Consider the following 19,922-nt stretch of genomic DNA (forward strand, 5'->3'; position numbering starts at 1 on the left):
AACACGGTATGCAGCTTTAGTAGTACTTACAAAGAAATTTACAGGTGTAATTGCCTACATTAAAACAGAAGATATTAGGGGTGCCTGGGTGGCTCAGTCAGTTAAGCGTCCAACTTTGGCTCAGGTCAGGATCTCACAGTTCCTGAGTTCGAGCCCCATATCAGGCTCTGTGCTAATGGCTCAGAGCCTGGAGCCCGCTTCAGATTCTGTTGTCTCCCTTTCTCTGTGCCCCTCCCCCACTCACACTCTATGTATGTGTGTCTCTCTCAAAAACAAATAAACCTTAAAAAAAATTTTTAAAGAAGATATTAAATCAATAACCTAACTTTCTATCTTAAAAAACTGGGAACTCAAACCAGGCAAAAGAAAGAAAAAAATAAAGATTAAAGCAGAAATATATGAAATAGGAAACAGAAAAACAATAACAATCAAGAAGTCAAAACTTAGTTCTTTGGAAAAAAAAACAAATTTGACAAATCTTTAATCTGATCAGAAAAAAAAAAAAAAGACACAGATTACTAAACTTAAAAGATAAAGGAAGGCACAGTACAACTATCCTTGCAAAAAAAAAAAAAAAAAGCCTATGAACTGTGTGTTAAAAATTAGATAACCTTAAGTGGACAAATTCCTAGACAGTCACAAACTACCGAAAGGGACTCAAAAGGAGACAAAATCTGAACAGGCCTATAACCAAATAAAGAGACTGGATTATAACACCTAGGGGTGTCCGGCTGGCTCAGCTGGAAGAGAATGTGACTATTGATCTCTGGGCAGTATTCCCCAAACTCAATGTGAATTCAGTTTCTACCAAATTCCTAGCTGCCCTTTTCCCAGAAATTGACAAGTACATCCTAAAATTCATGTGGACCTGCAAGGCACCCAGAATAACCAAAACAATCTTGAGAAGAACAAACTTGGATTTCAAAATTTACTACAAAGCTGGTACAGTGAGGTACCAGGAGGACAGACATACAGATCAACGAAATTACAAAAAGAAATCCTTACATTAACGGTCAAGTGATCTTCAAGAAAGGTAAAGAAAATTTCTAAAACCACAATGAGATACGCCTTGGGATGGCTATTATCAAAAATAAAACAACACAAAAACACAAAAACCACCACCTTTGGCACTGCTGGTAGGAATGCAAAATGGTACAACATCTCTGGAAAACGGTATGGCGGTTTCTCAAAAACCTAAACCTAACAGGATACGATCCAGCAAGTCCACTTCTAAAATCTAACCAAAAGAACTGGACGCAGGGAACGTAGGAGCTATCTGCGCATCCATTTTCATAGCAGCATTATTCACGATAGCCAAAAGGTGGAAACGAGTGCCCATCAACAGAGAAATGGATAAACAACAGAGGAATGGGTAAGGACACACAGTGAAATCGTATTCAGCGATACGAGGGAATGACTCATGCTACAGTGTGACTGAACTCTGAACACACCGTGGTAAGTGAAAGAAGGCAGTCAGAAAAGTTACACTTTGTGTGATTTTATCTGCAAATCTCAAAACAGGCAAATCCATAGGAATAAAAAATAGACGAGTGGTTGCCAGTCTGGGTGGAAGGAAGGAATGGAGAGTGACTGCTAATGGAAACAGGGATTCTTTTCAAATGTTCTAAAACTCGATAGCAGTGATGGCTACGTAACTTTCTAAATACAGTAAAAACTGAACTGTTTACTCTAAAGGGGAAATGGTAAATTATGAAAAATACGAAAGTTATGGTATAAGAATATTTCAAGAAGGCTCTTATTTTAGAAAACCCGAAACAATGCTATAAAAAGGGAATGTACAATTATAACAAAAAAGGAAAAAATTTTAAATCAAATATCCAATAATGGAATGGCTGGAAGATAAATTTGAGAAAATCTCCCAGAAGGTGGAGCAAAATTATGAAGACAGAAATGGGAGGAAAAAATGAAATCAGAGGACTGGTCCAAGTCCCTGCCCAGACTGAAAGTCCCTCCAAGCACACTGCACAAAAAAATGAGTATAGTCTCGTAAAAGCCCCACTGACATAAAGTTTCAGACAAACTCTGGGTGCAAAGAGAACCAAAGTTATCTACATAGGATGAAGAATCAGAAGGACTTTGGAGTTCTCAGTAGAAACACTGAAAGCTGGACACAATGGGGCACTGGCTTTAACATTCTGGAAAAAGCCTTCCAATCTGGAGTTCTAAACCACAGCACACTATTAATATCAAGATAGAACAAAGACACCTCAAAGTCAAAAAAGTTTTCCTTCTCCATGTCTCTTCTCGGACAGCTACTGAAGAATATGCACAACTCAAGTGAGAGAGAAAACCAGGAAAGAGAAGATGTGTCTTTGAGAAACAGGTGCACCAGCTAAGAAGACAGAAGTGAAGCCCCAGGATGATGACAAGAGAGAGACGTCAGGACGATAAAGGAAGAGATGGTGAGGGCAGCCAGTCCAGACTGGAGCAGGTTCAAGGGCAGTGTGCAGACGGTACTAGCACACGGTACGCATGGAGACAACTACTCAAATGAAAGTAAGACCATCATTAACCCAGGGAAAACAAAAGGTTGTGCAGAAAAAAAGGGTAAAGCCATCAGTTCCCTGGGTACAGTGGGCTGTAAACAGCACACACGGTCATAATATAAACAAAATGCTGTCATAACCACAAGTAAAACATAGCTACAACTGGTGGACAAGGAGATGTCAAGTGGCTTGGCATGGTCAGGAGGAGCTGAAATTCATCCTCCGTCATGCAAAGTACAATTCTTACAGCGACAGAAACCACATAGGACAACACGTGCACAGTATTTACAATCACAGAGACAGGGCAGTCAGCACCCAGTGTTTGCCTCTGGGGGGAGATGGCAGAAGGGTAAGGGACTGCCTTTCTTCTGTGTATCTTATAAATTGAGTCAACTCTGTGTAAATGCCTCGCATATAAGATAAAAGTTAAAAATGAAGGAACATCACAGAACACATTTCTCCTCTGCTTTTGCCTTGGGCCCTCTCTATACCGCTAAAGCTTACACAAGCAACTTAAAAATAAGTTTCAATTCTTCCCTTAGCGACACAACTGTTAGTAATGACTAGTGGATGTTCATAAATTTTTTAAGTTGAGGTAGCACAACAAACACACTGACAGAGCCATGCAAAACTATAGGTGTGCGAGGCCAGTGCTAACAAATGCATCAGAGGACCAGGCCACAGCTCCATCTACGAATTAAAGGACCTTCAGGTTTAAAGCAGCTACTGTTTGAGGAGTCTGGTTCCCAAATGACGGTCTCAGAAGCAATTTAACACCATAAACTTTGTGAACTAAAATCTGTCATGGTGGATAAAGATATTTTCTGGAATGTGCCATGGGGTGACAGTGAATGTCAAAGTGGGCTAAAAGTCTGTGTCTAGGAAAGTAAGCCACAAGGAACTACAGGTGTGCCACACATGTCTCACAAATACTGCACGACAACACGGCATCTTACAAAGTCAGGCAGAAATTCATCACGTTACTTTCCGACCACACCATGTGCACGAACTGCGAAGACAGTGTGTGTAAGACTGTAAAATGCTATACTGACCAAACTCAACTATGCTGAGACCTTCTGATGTGCAGAAGATGTTGTTGACTATATCCACGTTATCTGGTTCCATGTGATTTTAGCCACCAGATAGATAACGAGACCCAAATCATAACTGAATACATGACCCAAAAGCGAAGGTCCAGTCCCCCCAACGTGAAGCTGACGAAAGGCCAAGCGTCTGCCCAGCTGTGAAATGGAAAAAGAAACCGCACCTCAAAGCACATTATGGCTCTTATCGTTTAAGTCACTCAGCTGATGTGAAGGCATCTGTTGCATCATGTATTTCTCAGAGATCGAATTAATCTTCTCAAATACAACACTTACTCAATGGACAAACTCTTAAGAGTACAGCATTTCTATTTCAGGATTAAATCCAAGCGTCAGAAAGCACTGCGCACATCCCACAATATTTTATTAGTCCTGTGGCATCTTGCTAGGCTGAAAATCAACGATGCTCACATAACAGCAAAATAGGTGTATGTAAACGATGTACCAGAAGTCTAGAACGTTCAAGTACTCCCGTCAGCCACTTGGAGCCACATATAGCAGACAATGAATTTTCTGAACAACCAGAGGATTCTTTAAAAGAGAGGAATTTCATTCCATTTGTACGTATCACCGGCAAAATCGAAATAAAGGTGGCAGCCAGGGCCTCGGACCGTCACAGTGCTAGTGAAGGGTCTTGTAATCAATACAAAGAAACATGAAGTTTTGGCTTCTTTCACTGGAATGATGCCGTTGAAGCACCAACAGCCTCCCTCTCCAGGCACTGTGTCCACCAGTTTTACGACGACAGCCGTGAAGGATGTGGGCCCGTTTCCCTAGGACTGCCCTCTCCGTGTGGTCTACAATTTGTAGGAAGTAATTTAGGTCACATGAAATATCGGCAAACCTCATTCTCATTCGGAGGCCCAAGCTCTTCTGTAGCTTTTCAATATTAAAAAAAAAAAAAAAAAAAAAAAGGAGGGTGGTAGTGGAAAAACACCAGTACTGGGAGTCTGGACAAAAAGGTTCTAGCCCCAGCTCTGGCTGGCATTAAATGCCCCTAGAACCTTACCTAAATCGCTCTCTGTGTTGGGGTTGCCAAGACCAGCCCCAGGTTTAATGACGGACTGGAAGGACTCAGGACTCGGCACACAGTCAAACTCAGAGCAATCACTACCATACTTAAGGACTCTCTGAGAAACCAGCAACGGGAGAAGGTACGTGGGGTGAGGTCTGGAGGAAACCGGGCACAAGCTTCCTAGAGCCCCTCCCAGTGGAGGGAAGTCACAGAAGATGTGCTGAATGCCCCAGCAGCGAGCTGTGACGACATGTGTGCCGTGCTGTCTCCCCGCTCTCTGCCGGGCTGGTCACGCAGACACCCCCTGCGTAGCACTTACCAAAATGCCGGACACCCAGAAGGAAAGCAGGTGTTTGGCATAACACCCACTGCTGGGGCACCGTGACCCACTCTTGCCCACTCTTTGGGAATGGTGGGAAGCCCCCCCAGATCGTAGCTGCCAGCTGCCAGCTGCCAGCCCAAAGCCAGCCTTGCGAGAAGGCCTCCCCAAGGACAGTAGTCTCCTTTGCACCTTCACCTCTCGAGAGCTCCGTGTTCCCTTGTCACCTCCTGGACCCAGGAGCAGCCTTCAGACAGGATGCAGGAAGTCCCACTGGGTGAGATGGTGTGCTCGTGGCCTGGGGCCACCGCAAGCTACATAGCCTGGTGAAGCCATCCCTGGAGAGCAGGGAAGGGCTTCAGTGCTCACAGCCTGTCTCCCAACGGTGATGCTGACGTCAGGGCTTCAGTAAGAAGCCCTTTCCCTCCAGCCCTGCTCTCCCTGCTCACCCGGGCCCTCCAATTTTCCCTGGGACACTGTGCAGTGCTTTAATCTTTGGGTTCGTCTTTCTCCTAAGTGTTCTCCCATATACGCAAAGACCAGAAAGCTGAGGTTCATAAAACACAGTAACAAAAAAGTCTATTCTCACAGCTGACATGTTATACAAAAACATGAAAATAGTTTTATCCCCACCTAATTATCTTGCACGCAGCTCAGGTGCCATGGTGACAACCTGGGGTCAGACAGGACTCACGACAACAGAGTAGAGCCCCACTTGACTGCTCATGGAACTCCTACTTTAGGGTAAAAGGTCCACTTCCATCACATCCAATCAAGGGACATCAAGACAAAGGACTCCTGTATATTTCAAAGTCCCATTCCATATTTGGACTCCCAAGACTCTCTAACCTCTTGTGAAACAGGGTACAGAAAATTAAAAGGGGAGTCAGGAGACAGGGCTTCTGTGTACTCTCCCAAGACACTTCACGTTTCTGGGCTTTTGGTATCTCCAGGGATGCAGTGACAGGCTCAGATAAGCTACTCCATAAGCTGAGGCCACGTCCAGCTTCCCAGGACTCACGCATTACTCTCTCACTTAAAGTAACGGGGCACCAAAAGGTTGAAGGTTTGTCCATCACACTTAAAATTATGGATATCCAGTTGTTCACTATTTTTTACAATTTTGACTACAACAGAGACATCTATGGACCCAGGCTGTTTTGGACCTGATGAGACGCTGAGCTCCTTGCATTGGTCTCGATGTACTGAGATTGACAGAATACTACCATTTCAAAGAATTACTTCTCTATTTCTATCCGGACTCATTCTGGAAAGGCTTCATTAATTCAAACAAATGTATTTTAAGCACCTAGTCCATGAGGTGCTTTGTGCATACAAGATACAGAACCACAGGAACCACAAGAATGGTGAATTTTTCAACACCACTCGATTTTAAATATACTTCTAAAATCAACACACAGCATGAAACATGGCTAGGTGTCTGGGTGATAATCCTCCTTTTGAAAAAGGAGAATGGGAGGGGCCAGGACACAGGATCTGGACAAGATCCCCAACCACCAATCCTCCAACCATATATTCTTTCATAAAATTACAACAAATTAAGTAGTGCAAACCAAGATGTTAACTGAAAAAAAGAATAGGGGAAGACGAGAAGAAAGGAAAAAAGTCTGAACTCACCGGGACTGTGGTAATCCTTTTTTACTGAGATCTGCCCTCACACGTTCTCCTACATGTCTGTAAATTTCCACTAAGCTGTTTATTGCTGCATCTCGAACCTAGATGTAAAAGAAGAGATCTTACAGCTGCTCTGTGTCAATCCACAGCACTCGCTGCTGGGACACAACAGACTATACACCACCCCGAGTGTATCACCGATCTACCAAGGTGACTGTGATACAATCCCTTATAGACATTCGACTAGACAGAGCCATGTTTGACAGGCTGACATCGCTGTACAATTCCAGTGAGTAAATTCAGGTCCCATCCCGGTAGACATGTAAAGTCCACATCCCTTCATTCTTTCAATTCTTTCAGATGATGTCAGGAAACCACAATTTTCAGACCATCCTCCCCGAACAGAAAACACTACAAATAAGTGAATTATACAAAAAACAAAATACCATGTAAAAAGCATTCTAGATTTAACTCAATAAAATAAATACTTAGTGAGCAACAAAAATGGGCAGTAAAGTCTACACAGAGCCCTGTATTCAAGAAGCTAACAGTCCTGAAAGGAGACAGGGGTTGGGGGGCCGGGGGGAGCCCATAAATTCTATATTTAATACGGAGCACGATACTGTGAACATTATATAAGAGTACAAAGAGCTCCCACAGTTTAGGGAAGGGAGTAAGCACACAGAAGATACCAAGAAACATTTCCTGGAAGAGGAAGGGACCACTTAAAATGTGCTTGGGGACCAGTGCTTTACCAGGTAAAGACGGAATGAGACAGTTCCAAACAAGGTACAGCCTGTGTGCAAAGGTATGAGAGCAGAGATGCAGGGCACGTGCTTCAGGAAGAGCAGGTGAGTGGCTGGCCAAACACAAACATGAACTCAGAAAGCAGCAATAAGCAAGGCTTAAGAAACAGAACAGATTGAAAACAAACAGAAACAGGGAAATTTGAATGTGGACTGTCTGTCCGTCAAACATGATCATTGTAGCAATGTTGAAATTTCTTGAATGAGAAAACAGCAGGCAGTTGCACGACAAAATACCCTTGCTATTGAGAGATATCCACTGAAGTATCTCAGCGTCAAACTCTCACACGTGTAAGATACTTTCAAATGGCTCAAGAAAAAAGAGTGCATTTCTGCGGTGGGTGTGTGTATGCACACGGAGAGAGAGAAAACCAATGTTAACTGGTAAATATGGAGGTTACTACTGGCCCTACCATTTTTCTTTAGATTGAACATTTTGCAAATAAAAACATGGGGAAAAAAATTTTAGTATGCTGTGCCCTGGAACCAAGGCCAACCTGTGAGGGTTGGGGAGGAGGGGAGATGTGTCCTTACTCCAGCAGGCCCAGACAGGGGAGCAACATGATTTTGGACTGGGTCTCAAGCAATGAAAATCAAAATAACAGAGAAAAGAGGAAGGAAGTAGGGACACAAAGAACAATTTACAGTCCTCGATCCTGCACACTACTCCTGAACAGTGTTACAGGACAGGGAACCTCACTGAGAACTTTTCCCTTTATGGTGGAAAAGGGAAACCTCACGCCATGGACCGAATGTCTGTGTCCCCCCCCCCCCACCCCCCCCACCCCCCCACCGTATGCTGAAGCCCCGACCCTCAGAATGAGTGCATTTAGAGACAGAACCTATGTAAGAGGATAATTAAGGTTAAATGAAGTCCTAAGAGTAGGGCCCTGGCACAACAGCATTGGTGTCTTCGTAAGAAAAGACATCCATGAGCTGGCTCCACTCTCCACTCGTGTACAAAGAGGTCAGGTGAGCACACAGGGCGGGAGCAGTCTGCACACCCGGAAGAGGCCCCTCACCAGAACCAGACCACGCCGGCACCCTGATCTCCAACTACCGGCCTTCAGAACTGTGAGAAATAAATTTCTGTGCAGGCCACCGGGTCCATGGTATTTTGTTATGGCAGCCCAAGCTGACTAAAACAGACTATCAGTTTATTTGGGAAAAGAAATACCTACTGATGTCAGGCAGCAGTTTTATATGGAGACACGTATGTATCACACAAATAGTTAATGCCACTGTGTCCTGAGGATCACTAGTAAGCACATTGCTTGGCTCACTTTCTAACGATGGCATTTGTTCACAGCCAATCACCTTAATGAGCAAGCAAGATCTTGTCCTACTTAGAAAGTCTGGACCATCAACAGATTTAGTGGAAATACTAGCCTGAGAGTCAACGTAGATCTGGGTACCTGCTTGGCCTTTTAGGGACTGAGTCATCCTGCATAAAATACGTGAACTATTTTAGTCCCAAAGTCCTCCTCTGTGAGCTGAAGGCTGCTTTGAAGGCCACAGGAAGTAACAAACTCACTCAACAAATTTGAGTGCCTGCTAGATGCCCAGCTAAAGTGCCTACATGGCCCAGGCAGGGAGCACGATAACCGAGCGCAGCAGGGTGGGTGTGTAATGACAAATGGCACCGGCCGGGGCCCCACTGGCAGAGAGAGAAGGGAATATGGAGGGTCGGGCACACAGGCTGCCATCACCCAGCCTTGGAGGAATACAGGGCAGCTCTGTCACATCTCCTCATCTCTCAAGGGAAGTCGGAAATACGACAAATGTAAAAACACCAAGACTCTAGGGGCGCCTGGGTGGCTCAGTCGGTTAAGCGCCCGACTTTGGCTCAGGTCGTGATGGCACGGTTTGTGAGTTCGGGCACTGCATCGGGCTCTGTGCTGACAGTGTGGAGCCTGCTTTGGCTCCTCTGTCTTCCTCTCTCGCTGCCTCTTCCCCAGTCACGTGTGTGAGCCCTCTCCCTCTCTCAAAAATAAACGTTTAAGAAAAAAAAAAAAACACTAAAACGCTAAACGTAAAGCTAAAACGTTGTGCAGACACGTGTACACAGACAGGTATGCCAGTCTGTTAGAATGCAATTCGGTTTCAGGCCAGCAGTCTGTGACCTACACTCTGTGTGTACAAAACACTCAACACAATGGCTAGTGGAAGTGGAGCTATCTACATGTTCAAAACCAACATCCTAAGCCTTTGAAACCATCATTCCTCAGGCCCACAAAGCTACAGGGTCAGACAGCATTTGAGGGTCTAAAGCACCCCGGATGCAAGAGATACAGAGGCACATGTTTTCTTTGGCACTACAAAGTACTGTACTCCAAACGAGAAGCAAGTTCTGTAAAAGTAACTCGCTCAGGATGAAGGCACAACGTAGTGCTCACTTGTACACGCAAGCGAATGGGTCCCCTATGGCTTCTGCCCACCCTCAGGCTCACCAGAAAAAAGGAACCCCAACATCTGGGGCCGCTGGGACTCCAAGAGCCCCATATATTAAACGCTACCTGGCAGGCCCACGCTGAATGCTTTATGGAATCTGAGGTCTTTCAGATCTATGACCTCCCTCACTGGACCACTGTTTACTGGGACACAGAGGAGGCGGGCCACCTGCGGGGCCCACAGCAGGAAAGACCGATGTGAAGGTTAAAGTAAGGGCAAGAACACAGGCACCTGCAGCATACTCACACACCCCAGGAGCAGGACTGATGGAGTGCGGCGGTGCAGAGAAGCGGGTGGTTAAAGTCTCCTGGCGGGAGGGTTCTGGGAGACGTGGACCATGCGTGTCTGTGGGCGCACGCATACGGGTGCAGATGGCCATTGCCAAGGCAGACGTGAGGCTGCAGTTGGTCACCTGAGTGTGGTTTCAGCACTCTGGCTCTATCTGGCTCTGAGGCAGACTGCCGAAACCTGCCCACTGAGCGCCAACCTCATTCTGCCCCAGGGCCGGGTGTCCCAGAGGCCCAGCTCGCATATTCCACGTCACCCGTGTGGCCAGTGGCAGCGCCTGAGTTAGGAACAAGGAAATTCCGCCAGCCAGGCTGGCTTTTCTGCTGGACTAAAGGATACCGTGTGATAGCAGTGATCAATGATGGACTTTTCTCCCCACGGGAAACAAAAATGGAAAGAAAACCAAAAAGACAGAAAAGACAAAATAACCCATTTTGGTACTTAGAACTTTTTTTTTTTTAAGTTTCTTTTCAAATTAATGTTGAAACAGAAAGCATGATTCAGTAAATTAAAACGTCTAAAAATCCCAGGGGCGCCTGGGTGGCTCAGCGTGTGAAGCAACTGACTCTTGATTTCGGCTCGGGTCACCATCTCACAGGTTCCTGAGTTCAATTCCCCAGATGAACTCTGTGCTGATGGGGTGGAGCCTGCTTGGGATTCTCTCTCTCTCTCCTTCTCTCTCTCTCTCTGCCCCTCCACTGCTTGCATGCCTTCTCTCTCTCTCTCAAAATAAACATTAAAAAAAAAAAAATCCAAAAATCCCACTTCCAGTGTCATATACTTTCAGTGAAGCTGGACAAAGGAGGGAGTGGCAAGAGGAAAGCAGGTGGGGGCGGGGGGAGCGGTCAGCACACATGCCCAGAGGAGGGGCTGGGCACCTGAACGGAAGCAGCGCTGCGTGGCGGAGTGAAGGCCTGGAGGTGAGAAAAGGCAAAGCCAGAAGAGTGGGAAGGGGCTGGAGCAGGGGTGGGGTGGGAGGTGGAGGACAAGCTGGCACGACCTCTCTGGGGGGCACGTCAGCGATCACCAGTCACAGCCTAAAATGAGAGGCCTGCTTACCACGTGTATTTCTTTGGTGAACTACTGTTGCAATTTTCGGCCCCTTTATCTATTGAGGTGTTTTTCTGATGAGCCCGTACGAGCGAACTAATGTAACACAAAGGACTCTCGGTGACAAACAGAACTGACTGGTGGGAAAACTGGCACTTCTGAAGCCCAGGCTTGGAAAGTTCTGGGACCTGCCTGGTGACTGCCCAGACTGCCGGCTCTTCTCCCTCCCTTACACAAAGGAGGTGGTGCTCGGGTGTTTGGTTTTTGAATTTATGGAAGATTTACATAAAACACCATCCAGAGTTTGTCCGGGGTCAAGGAATTTGCAGCTACATATACCAAAGGGGTCACCACCCACACAAAATACAGAGCAGTTTCCATTCCCTCAGAACACACTGCTCAGGCCCTTTCCATCTAATCTCCCTTCCCCCAAGAGTCAATCCCTATCTGACTTCAATCAGCACTGATCGCTCTCCCCCGAGCTCACCCCCTCTTGGCTGGAGAGGGAGTGACTCCAGCAACCTTATCTTGGAGGCTGGCACAGAGGACGTCACTTCACAGGTAGTGAGGCCTCAGCCACACACAGAACAGGGCAGAAGGGCCACCACGTTCACCAGTGATACCTTATTAATGCTAACGGGCTCTAATGCTAGTATCTGGAACGATAATCAGAGCATTACAAACAGGAATGAAGTCCCACCCGCCTACCAGGTATACACAGGACGCCAAAATGCATCCTGATGGTCTGTAAGCAGGATACTTCTTCCTCACCAAAATATACTCACCTGGCTGTTGGGGTCTCCAAGTAAGTTACATATATGTGGCACAATCTTGCTTAGTGTTAAAGTGTGTGCTCCAGAGCTGAAAACAAAAGGAGTGCTTTAGTGCTGGTGAGAACAAAGGGAAGAAACACTCCCCCCCTCCCTCTCCCTCCCCAGGGCCCTATCGCCCCCTCACACCTAGGCTCTCCCTCCTTCCCATCTTCCAATCTTCCGCCCACCTGGTTCCAAAATCGGTGCACCACAAAGGCCTCCTCTGCACAGAGTTCAAAGCCGTCCGTGCTGCTTGCTGACGCGCCTTCTCCCTGGCACTCAGGGCTCTCCCCGATCTGGCTGCCAGCCTTTCCCACAGCGCTGCCTGCCTCCCACATGGCTGCCCTGCGTTAGTATCCTATCACGCACTTCCTATTCTGCCCAACTCCGTGTTCCCAACGAAACCGCAAGTCCCTAGAGGGTCCTCATTTAACTCTCCACCTGCCCAGGCTGACGTTCGGTTAATGACCGCTGGATGGAAAGACACAGTGGCCGCGGAGGGTTCCAGCTGAACACCGCCCAGCTGGGCAGCACTGAAGTCCCTGACCGCTTTCCACCGTCACAGACACGGCCCCAAATAGCCCTTGCGAATACAACTCTCTGGTAAGCTCATGTCTTCCTTAGGGCACATTCTCAGAAGTGAAATTACTGTGATCCTAACTAACCAAGAAATGCTTTTTTTAAAAACTCCAGACACGTTTGGGCAAACTTAACGGCACTGAAAAGGCTAATGAGAAGGGGAAAATTTTACGAGGTGACATAAATGTCATCCCAGTTTTGTTTTTGAAAATAATATAACTTTACAGGCTGGACTACAATGCGCCACGAGGTGACAGTGATTGCACGAAGGTGGCAGAAAGGTACGTAATCATTTTCTTCCTGATGCACGTTTTCAGACATATACAGTGTCACTTTTATGATCAGAAGGAGTGACATGTAACTTTTCTGTTTTAAAAATCTTTGTCTCTCCTACAAATAAGCACATGAAAAAATATTCCATGTCGCTCGTCGTTAGGAAAGTACAAACTAAAACTACAATGAGATATCACCATACACCTAAGAACATGGGTCAGATAAAAAACAATGAGAACATTCACTGCTAACAGAGATACGAAGAAACTAAATCGTTCATACACTGGCTGGTGGGGATGTAAAATGGTACAGACGACTCTGGAAAACAGTTTGGCAGTTCCTTTTAAAACTAAAAAAAGTCTGGCAGCTTCTTTAAAGTTAGTTAAACCTACCAAACAACCCAGCAATGGCCCTCTTGGACACCGATCCAAGAGAAAGGAAAGCTTATACTGATGGCGGGACGTGTACGTACATGTTCACAGCACCTGTATTTGTACTAGCCAGAAAGCAGAAACTATTCAAATAGCCTTCAACAGGTGAATGGTGATGCGAGTGGCTAAGTCTGTAGCGTGGAATTCTGCTGGGCGATGAAAAGAAAGGAACTGCTGTGTAGGCGATACCCCATACGCAACCTCAAAGGAATTATGTTCAGTGGAAGAAGTCAATCTCAAAGGGTTACATTCTCATTCTGTATGATTCCATTTGTATAACACTCTTGAAGCGACACAATCACAGAGATGGCGAACAGATTAGTGGTTGCCGGGGGTGGCTAGCGTGAGGGAGCCTGGGGTGCTGTGCAGGTCTGTACCTTGCTGGAGGGCTGGCTCCCCAGAGCTACACACGTGACAGAAATGGACAGGTCGGCACCCACCACGTCTGTGTGTAACCAGAGGAATCTGTAGGAGCCCTGTGCACTGCATCGATTGGTTTCCAGGTGCTGGCACTGTGCTATATAAGATGTAAGATGTTAACACTGAAGGACTATGGGGAGGGGTCCACGGAACTTCCCAGGATGTTTCTCTGAAACCTCCTGAAACCTATAGTTACCTCAAAACACAAAGCTAAAAATAAAAATCCTGGGGCACCTGGGGCGCCTGGGTGGCTCAGTCGGTTAAGCGTCCGACTCTTGATTTCAGCTCAGGTCATGATCTTGTGGTCTCACGACCACATGGTTCAAGCTCCATGCTGATGGTGCAGAGCCCGCGTGGGATTCTCTCTCTCCCTCTCTACCCCCTCCTCCCTCTCTCTCTCTCTTCTCTCCTTGTCTCTCTCCACCCCTCCTCCTCTCTCTCTCTCTCTAAAAATAAATAAATAAACTTAAAAAAAATAAAATGAAAATAAACATGCTTGGCCAGGGAAACCCTTAGGCCCCACCTAGACTTACGCATTGAGTGTGGCAACAAGGCAGAGGCACGTGCCTTCCCGAGTCCGGAAATTCTTGTGCTTGAAGCCTCCCAGCATCCGGTCCCACACATACTGTAGGCAACAAAGGACAGAAGAGGAGAGGAGAGGAGGAGCCTTCATTTAATACAGGGCCAACAGGAGAGGGACCTCTCAGCAGGTGCCAAGTCAGCCCAGCCTAGAGTCACCCATTTCGTCCTCTCCAGAGCACACTGAAAAATAGTGACTTATATTCGTATATCAACACACAGCTTTTCCAAACACATTCCTTTAATAACTGCATGTGATTATCCCAAAAGCTCTGAAAGAAAGGTGTAACCAGCCCCCGTTTCGTGGGTGAGGAAACGAAAGCCGAGAGAGGTTTGGGTAGCATGCAAAAGATCACATACTCCTACCGCTCTCCCGGTCCACAACAGCGGTCCCCGCTGTATCTGCAAGCCACGCATCCATTCACCTCGTAACACATTCTGGGTACTACCCTCCCTGGATGGCTTTTTCTGATCCCTCCACCACACCGTCCCACCCCACCCCCTGAACATGACACAATGGAAGCCTGGAAGGCAGGGCTGTGTCTCTCTGTCCACCTGTCCCCGCAGCCCCAGCTCACTAGCAGATCGGAATGAGGGCTCCAGCCAGGGCTCCTGACCCTCCAGACACCACAACCGCCTCTTTTCAGAGAAACCGAGTCAGTTACACACACGAGCTCAAGAATCTAATGGATTCAACCAAGCACTCGATACTCATGTTAAGTCCACTAATTTATTCAAAGTATACCCTTTGCTACTTATTACTTATTTAACCATCCTGTATGGGGGCGTGGGGGCGCAGCTTAAATGCTTCGGAATTTTTCACATGAAACACAACAGCTTTAAAAGAAATTCTTTTTATATGGAGTCACCAGGGATGCTGAGTGAGGCAGACGCACCTCCCCGCCCTACCTGGGGATTAGCAGCTTGATCCATGATCTTCAGCAGCAGAGTCTGGTCTTGCTCTCGCACAGAGTCTTTAGCATCTCCCAGTCTGTCTATTAAACTTGGCAACACTGAAAATCAAAATGCAAATTCATCAAATGAAAGCCTGTGGGGGTGGGGGGGGCCGGGGGGGGGGGAGGTCAGGTCCTGCAGTCACCAACTGGGTATTTCAATCCCCAGGAAGACAAAATCCTGGCCTAAATGATGTGCACCAATCTAAACCCACGGATCCGCGCGGTTCTACTTTCCTCACTAAAATCCACAGGAGCTGGTCTGAGAATCCGGAAGTCCTTTGCTCGGACATCCTATACCAGTCTTCTTCCTTAGCCCACCCTCCTCCAGCTAGCTATCAACACATTTTTAAGCTGGCAAAAAATTAAAATGGATGTCAGTGGCAGATCCTGGCAGGAAAGAGTCAACACAAATGGAAATCTAGGTAAAGGAGGGGGTCCAGCATATTCACCGGAGGTAAAAGGAGCGGGCACTCAAGACTCCATCCTTCTTTCATCTACACTTGTGAATTCTACATAATGTACATGCACGTGCTCTAGAGAGAGTCAAGGTCCCCACCCATCCTCCACACACCCAGGTGTGGGCCACCTGCTAGCACTCCAAGAGCATTCACCTAACAGAAATCGGCTTACTTTGCTTCTCCCATAAACTTTTCTTTTACGAGAGCTATCCCTGAATAATTCAGTTAATTTAGGAGGAAACTATAATGCTATAAGATATGAAATGTCTAAAAGTAACGGAGGTTTTGGGGTGCCTGGGTGGGTCAGTCAGTTAAGCGTCTGACTTTGGCTCAGATCATGATTTCACAGTTTAAGCCTCGTCAGGCTCTGTGCTGACAGTTCAGAACGTGGAGCCTGCTTTGGATTCTATGTCTCCTTCTCTCTCTGCCCCTCCTCTGCTCGAGCTCTGTTTTTCTCTCTCTCAAAAATAAACATTAAAAAAAAAGTTTTTTAAAAACAAACAAATAAATAAATAAAAGGGAAGTTTTTATTTACAGATGGACAGTTAGTGCCAGAGTGGGAAAGAGTTCTTGACCTTGTCTGAAAGAGCATGCTGACCAGGAAGTTAGCAAAACAAATAGTAATAATAATAATAACAAATACACATGCAGCAACTGAAAGGGAGAAGTTCTATAAGGAAATGTGTGTACAAACAGAGCTGCTTGGTGCTTATACTACCATGAAATCCCAGAGGTCAGGAATTGAGAAATGACTGTGTCATCTCTAAAACGAAACCTGTGCTTATTTTTTATTTCATTTTTCTGACATACTGTTTTCCCTCCAAAATAAAAAGTGGTCATTTAACATGCACTTGTAACATTTACGATCAAAGGGAACACACTAACACCAACGATAATGACCTGGAAAGAATATAACCGTATTAGATTTGCAGGCCTTCTCCAAGTGAGAAAACACAATGCCCCTCAAAAGGGGCAAATATGATTTGGTTGGCACTAAAATGTGACAGCTAATCTGTAGAAGAAAGAACAGGCAGTGACACTGTGTATGAAAACACGAACACAGAAAGAAGCCGGCGGAAAGGTATGGTAAAACCAGAAACAGTGAACATGCCAGCAGGTGCGGTGAGGCCAGCGGTTGTGGGGTGAGCTCAGGAGGGGAGAGGGAGCAGTGGTGCCGCGCCAGCAGGGGGAGACTGAAGGAGAGACGAGGGTTGGTTGGCTGGGAGGGGGTTTGGCTAGGACAGCGGGAGGTGGGGGGCTCCAGCTCTAAGGGTTGGATACAGCTAAGTGGAGGCGCTGGGGAGACAGAGGGAAGGCTGGGGGCTGGACGGTGGAGAATGTGGGGCCCGCTCCACACCTACCCACAGCTCACCTGTGCCAATCTGCGCCTTGAACCGATCCTGCAGCCGGGTGACCAGCGCAGACAGGATGTCCATGCCGAGAAGAACCACCTGCAAGGGAAAACAGCGGGAACCCGTTAGCTGCCGGCCTCGGGGCCTGAGCTCGCGCCCACCAGCTGCCGGGATGCCCCCCCATTCCGGGCTCAAACGCCGTCCGTGAGCCCGGAGAGTGCATGTCGACGGCAGAAAAAACTGGTTATCAAGAGGGCTGCTCTGGTACGCAAAGAGCTGTTCACAGCTTAAATAAGAAAACAACCGGTCACTTGAAAGGAAATAAAAAGCCACGGCGGGTCCGTATGCAGAACGCGAGCGGACCAGCGTGTAAACCGGCACCGCTGCCCCGCCCCCTACAGCCCCGCCCCGACGAGGAATACGTATGCAAATTACCCGCATCTGGCGCGTGGCCTTCTGGGTAAAACTAAGCGGCCACGTCGCGACCTTCAGAAGCCTCAGGAAACAGGGAGTTGGTGGTTTCCTTCGGAAGCTGTGCTCAGTATAAAGGGACACTAGCTACCAGGCTGCAAGGCCAGTTGAGAATTAGTCACCCCAACCCTACCCGGTATTGGCGCTTCCTGCTAGCAGCGCACGCACAACTTTCGCCAACCATCCTTTTCTTGGGGTTGCGCTACTGTCCAATGAGCGTATAGTGAGGGCAGTACTGCTAACGCCTGCACAACACACCCGCATCAACTAAAGCTCTGCTTTACCTTGGTGCAATTTTTGGAAAAACGAAAAACCTGTTTTCCACGACTTTTGAGTTCAATAAGAGCCCAATTGGACACACGCTGGTTGTTACGCCTCTCTCAACCTACAAGCGGCGCTCGCTCCCTGCTACCTTCGTTCCCATAGTGTCTTTACACTTTCTTAGCAGCTTTCCCCGCTAATCCAACTCAACTGCATCAAAGCTCACTTCGCAGATCTATCGGTGTAGACCATAAATGCTCCCCCAAAACGCAAGCTTAATTCACGATTGAAATCCGCTTCTATGCTTCAATACACGATCAGAAATAAGCCTCCCTGCTCAGTAGGGAAGCAGTGTTGCCTTGTTGTAAGAGCTTTAAAAACAAACCAGGGACACCTAGGGGGTTCAGTCGGCTAAGTGCCCGACTTCAGGCCATGATCTTGCTGTTTGAGTTCAAGCACCACGTCGGATTCCGTGTTGATAGGCTGGAGCCTGCCTTGGATTGTGTGTGTGTGTGTCTGCCCCTCCTCCACTCACACGTTCTCTCTCAAAAATAAACATTAAAAAAAAGTCTATCTTATGGTTTGCCTCTCTCTTAAAAAAACAAAACAAAACAAAACAAAACACGAAGTCCGGTATCTTACAGACCACGTAAGACTGAGGCAAAGATAATCCTAACATCAGGGAATATAATTATGATTCCGAATTCTCATCTGTCTGCCCCTGCCCGTAGGAGCTTGAAAAAGCAAAGACCGCAGGCTTTTCTATTCAGCTTGGAATTCACTGCTTCAAACTGCCCATTAATCAGGACACAAACATGTCTACTACATGCCCTATGAAAGGGGCTGGCACCTTGGAGATATTAAAGGAAGTAATTCTAAAATTCTTTTACAAAGAACAGGTTTTTTTTTTTTATATTTTTTAAATACGTCATGGTATAACACATTTTAAAACGGTGGCTTTACTCGCAGGGCTAAAGAGGATTAGGTATTACACTCTGACTTCCTTCCAAAGAGTACAGTATGAAACCAGAGGGAAATAACTTTACAGTGGAGAAACCTGACAAACATCACCTCAACCAGATGATCAGGGTCAATAACAACAGTCACAAATCATGTTGACATATCTATGCTTGTGATGGTGTGATTAAAATGACACTTTACATCCTCAAAATCCATAAGCCCATTTAATCATGAGGAAAACATCAAATTCCCATAGAGGAACATCTTACAAGATGCCTGACCAGTACTGATAAAGTCATCAAAAACATGGAAGTCCAAGAAACTGTCCTAACCTAGAGGAAGAGTCTGGGGACACATGACAACTAACTGTAGTGTGTACCCTGGGTGGGATCCAGGAACAGATAAAGGACGGGGGGGAGGGAGGGGAGTGAGGAACTCTGAATAAACTTTGGACTTGAGTTAATAAGAATGCATCAATATTGCTTTATTAATCGTAACAACAATACCGTACTAATGTTAATATTAACAGAGAGTCTGAGTGGGGGGTACACCGGAAATCTCTGTACCATCCTGTAATTTTCCTGTAAATCCAAAACTGTGCCAAACATTAATGCTTGTATTTTAAAAAGAGCAGCCCATTAATTAAATGGAATTGGCTTTTCCCTGATGAATCCTAAGCATGAGTATGGTTGCATAACTTGTTGGAGGTGGGAGCATTATTCATTACAGAAATACTAAATGTTGCCGCCTTCGAGTTCTCACCACATCCCTTCATCACTCATTCAACACTAAAGTATAATAATCCTTATTCAAAGGATTCAAAATTCTGTCAGATACCACAGCACTTATCATCAGTTAAGCTACCTGTAGAATTGGAGGGAGCACAGCCTTCAATCCTTTCCAAGATGGAGGTTTAACTTGGTAGGTTGGACCAGATCACGCCTAGCTAAACCCTACAGAGTAAATTTCAAAAAGTCTAGCCCAGATGGACTGGGAAGTCCAGAGACTCCCCCAAGAAGCCTGGCTTGGCAGCTAAGACCCAGGGAAATAGGACAGGAGAGGACAGAACAGAATCAACAGCAAAACTTGGGAAGGAAGCGGGGTAGGGTGGGGGAGGGGGGGTTCATATATAGTTGTCTAGTTCACCCTGAGTCACAGCCCCAGTGGGCAAGAAAGGGAATCGTCACCCACAAACA

General features: G+C 46.4%; 1 protein-coding gene and 1 non-coding gene across 4 annotated transcripts in view; one reads left to right on the plus strand and one right to left on the minus strand.

Annotated features, from left to right (window-relative positions):
- Positions 1 to 19,922, minus strand: part of CLASP1 (cytoplasmic linker associated protein 1) — a 274,399-nt gene that overhangs the window by 163,587 nt on the left and 90,890 nt on the right. For all 3 annotated transcript variants that reach the window (XM_047085723.1, XM_047085722.1, XM_047085724.1), the window contains exons 3-7: positions 17,055 to 17,133; positions 15,178 to 15,281; positions 14,223 to 14,314; positions 11,960 to 12,035; positions 6,583 to 6,680 (exon numbers count right to left, since the gene is read on the minus strand). In XM_047085723.1, coding sequence (XP_046941679.1) covers positions 6,583 to 6,680; positions 11,960 to 12,035; positions 14,223 to 14,314; positions 15,178 to 15,281; positions 17,055 to 17,133 — 449 coding nt within the window. The remainder of the gene's footprint in view (positions 1 to 6,582; positions 6,681 to 11,959; positions 12,036 to 14,222; positions 14,315 to 15,177; positions 15,282 to 17,054; positions 17,134 to 19,922) is intronic.
- On the plus strand, positions 17,685 to 17,810 carry LOC124516846 (U4atac minor spliceosomal RNA). The gene has a single exon (XR_006963235.1). It is a non-coding gene; the product is annotated as a U4atac minor spliceosomal RNA (small nuclear RNA).

This window comes from Lynx rufus, unplaced genomic scaffold (assembly GCF_022079265.1).
Source record: "Lynx rufus isolate CCGP_SWC_20201006 ecotype Redwood Valley unplaced genomic scaffold, mLynRuf1.p SCAF_2, whole genome shotgun sequence".
NCBI classification, from domain to species: Eukaryota; Metazoa; Chordata; class Mammalia; order Carnivora; family Felidae; genus Lynx; species Lynx rufus.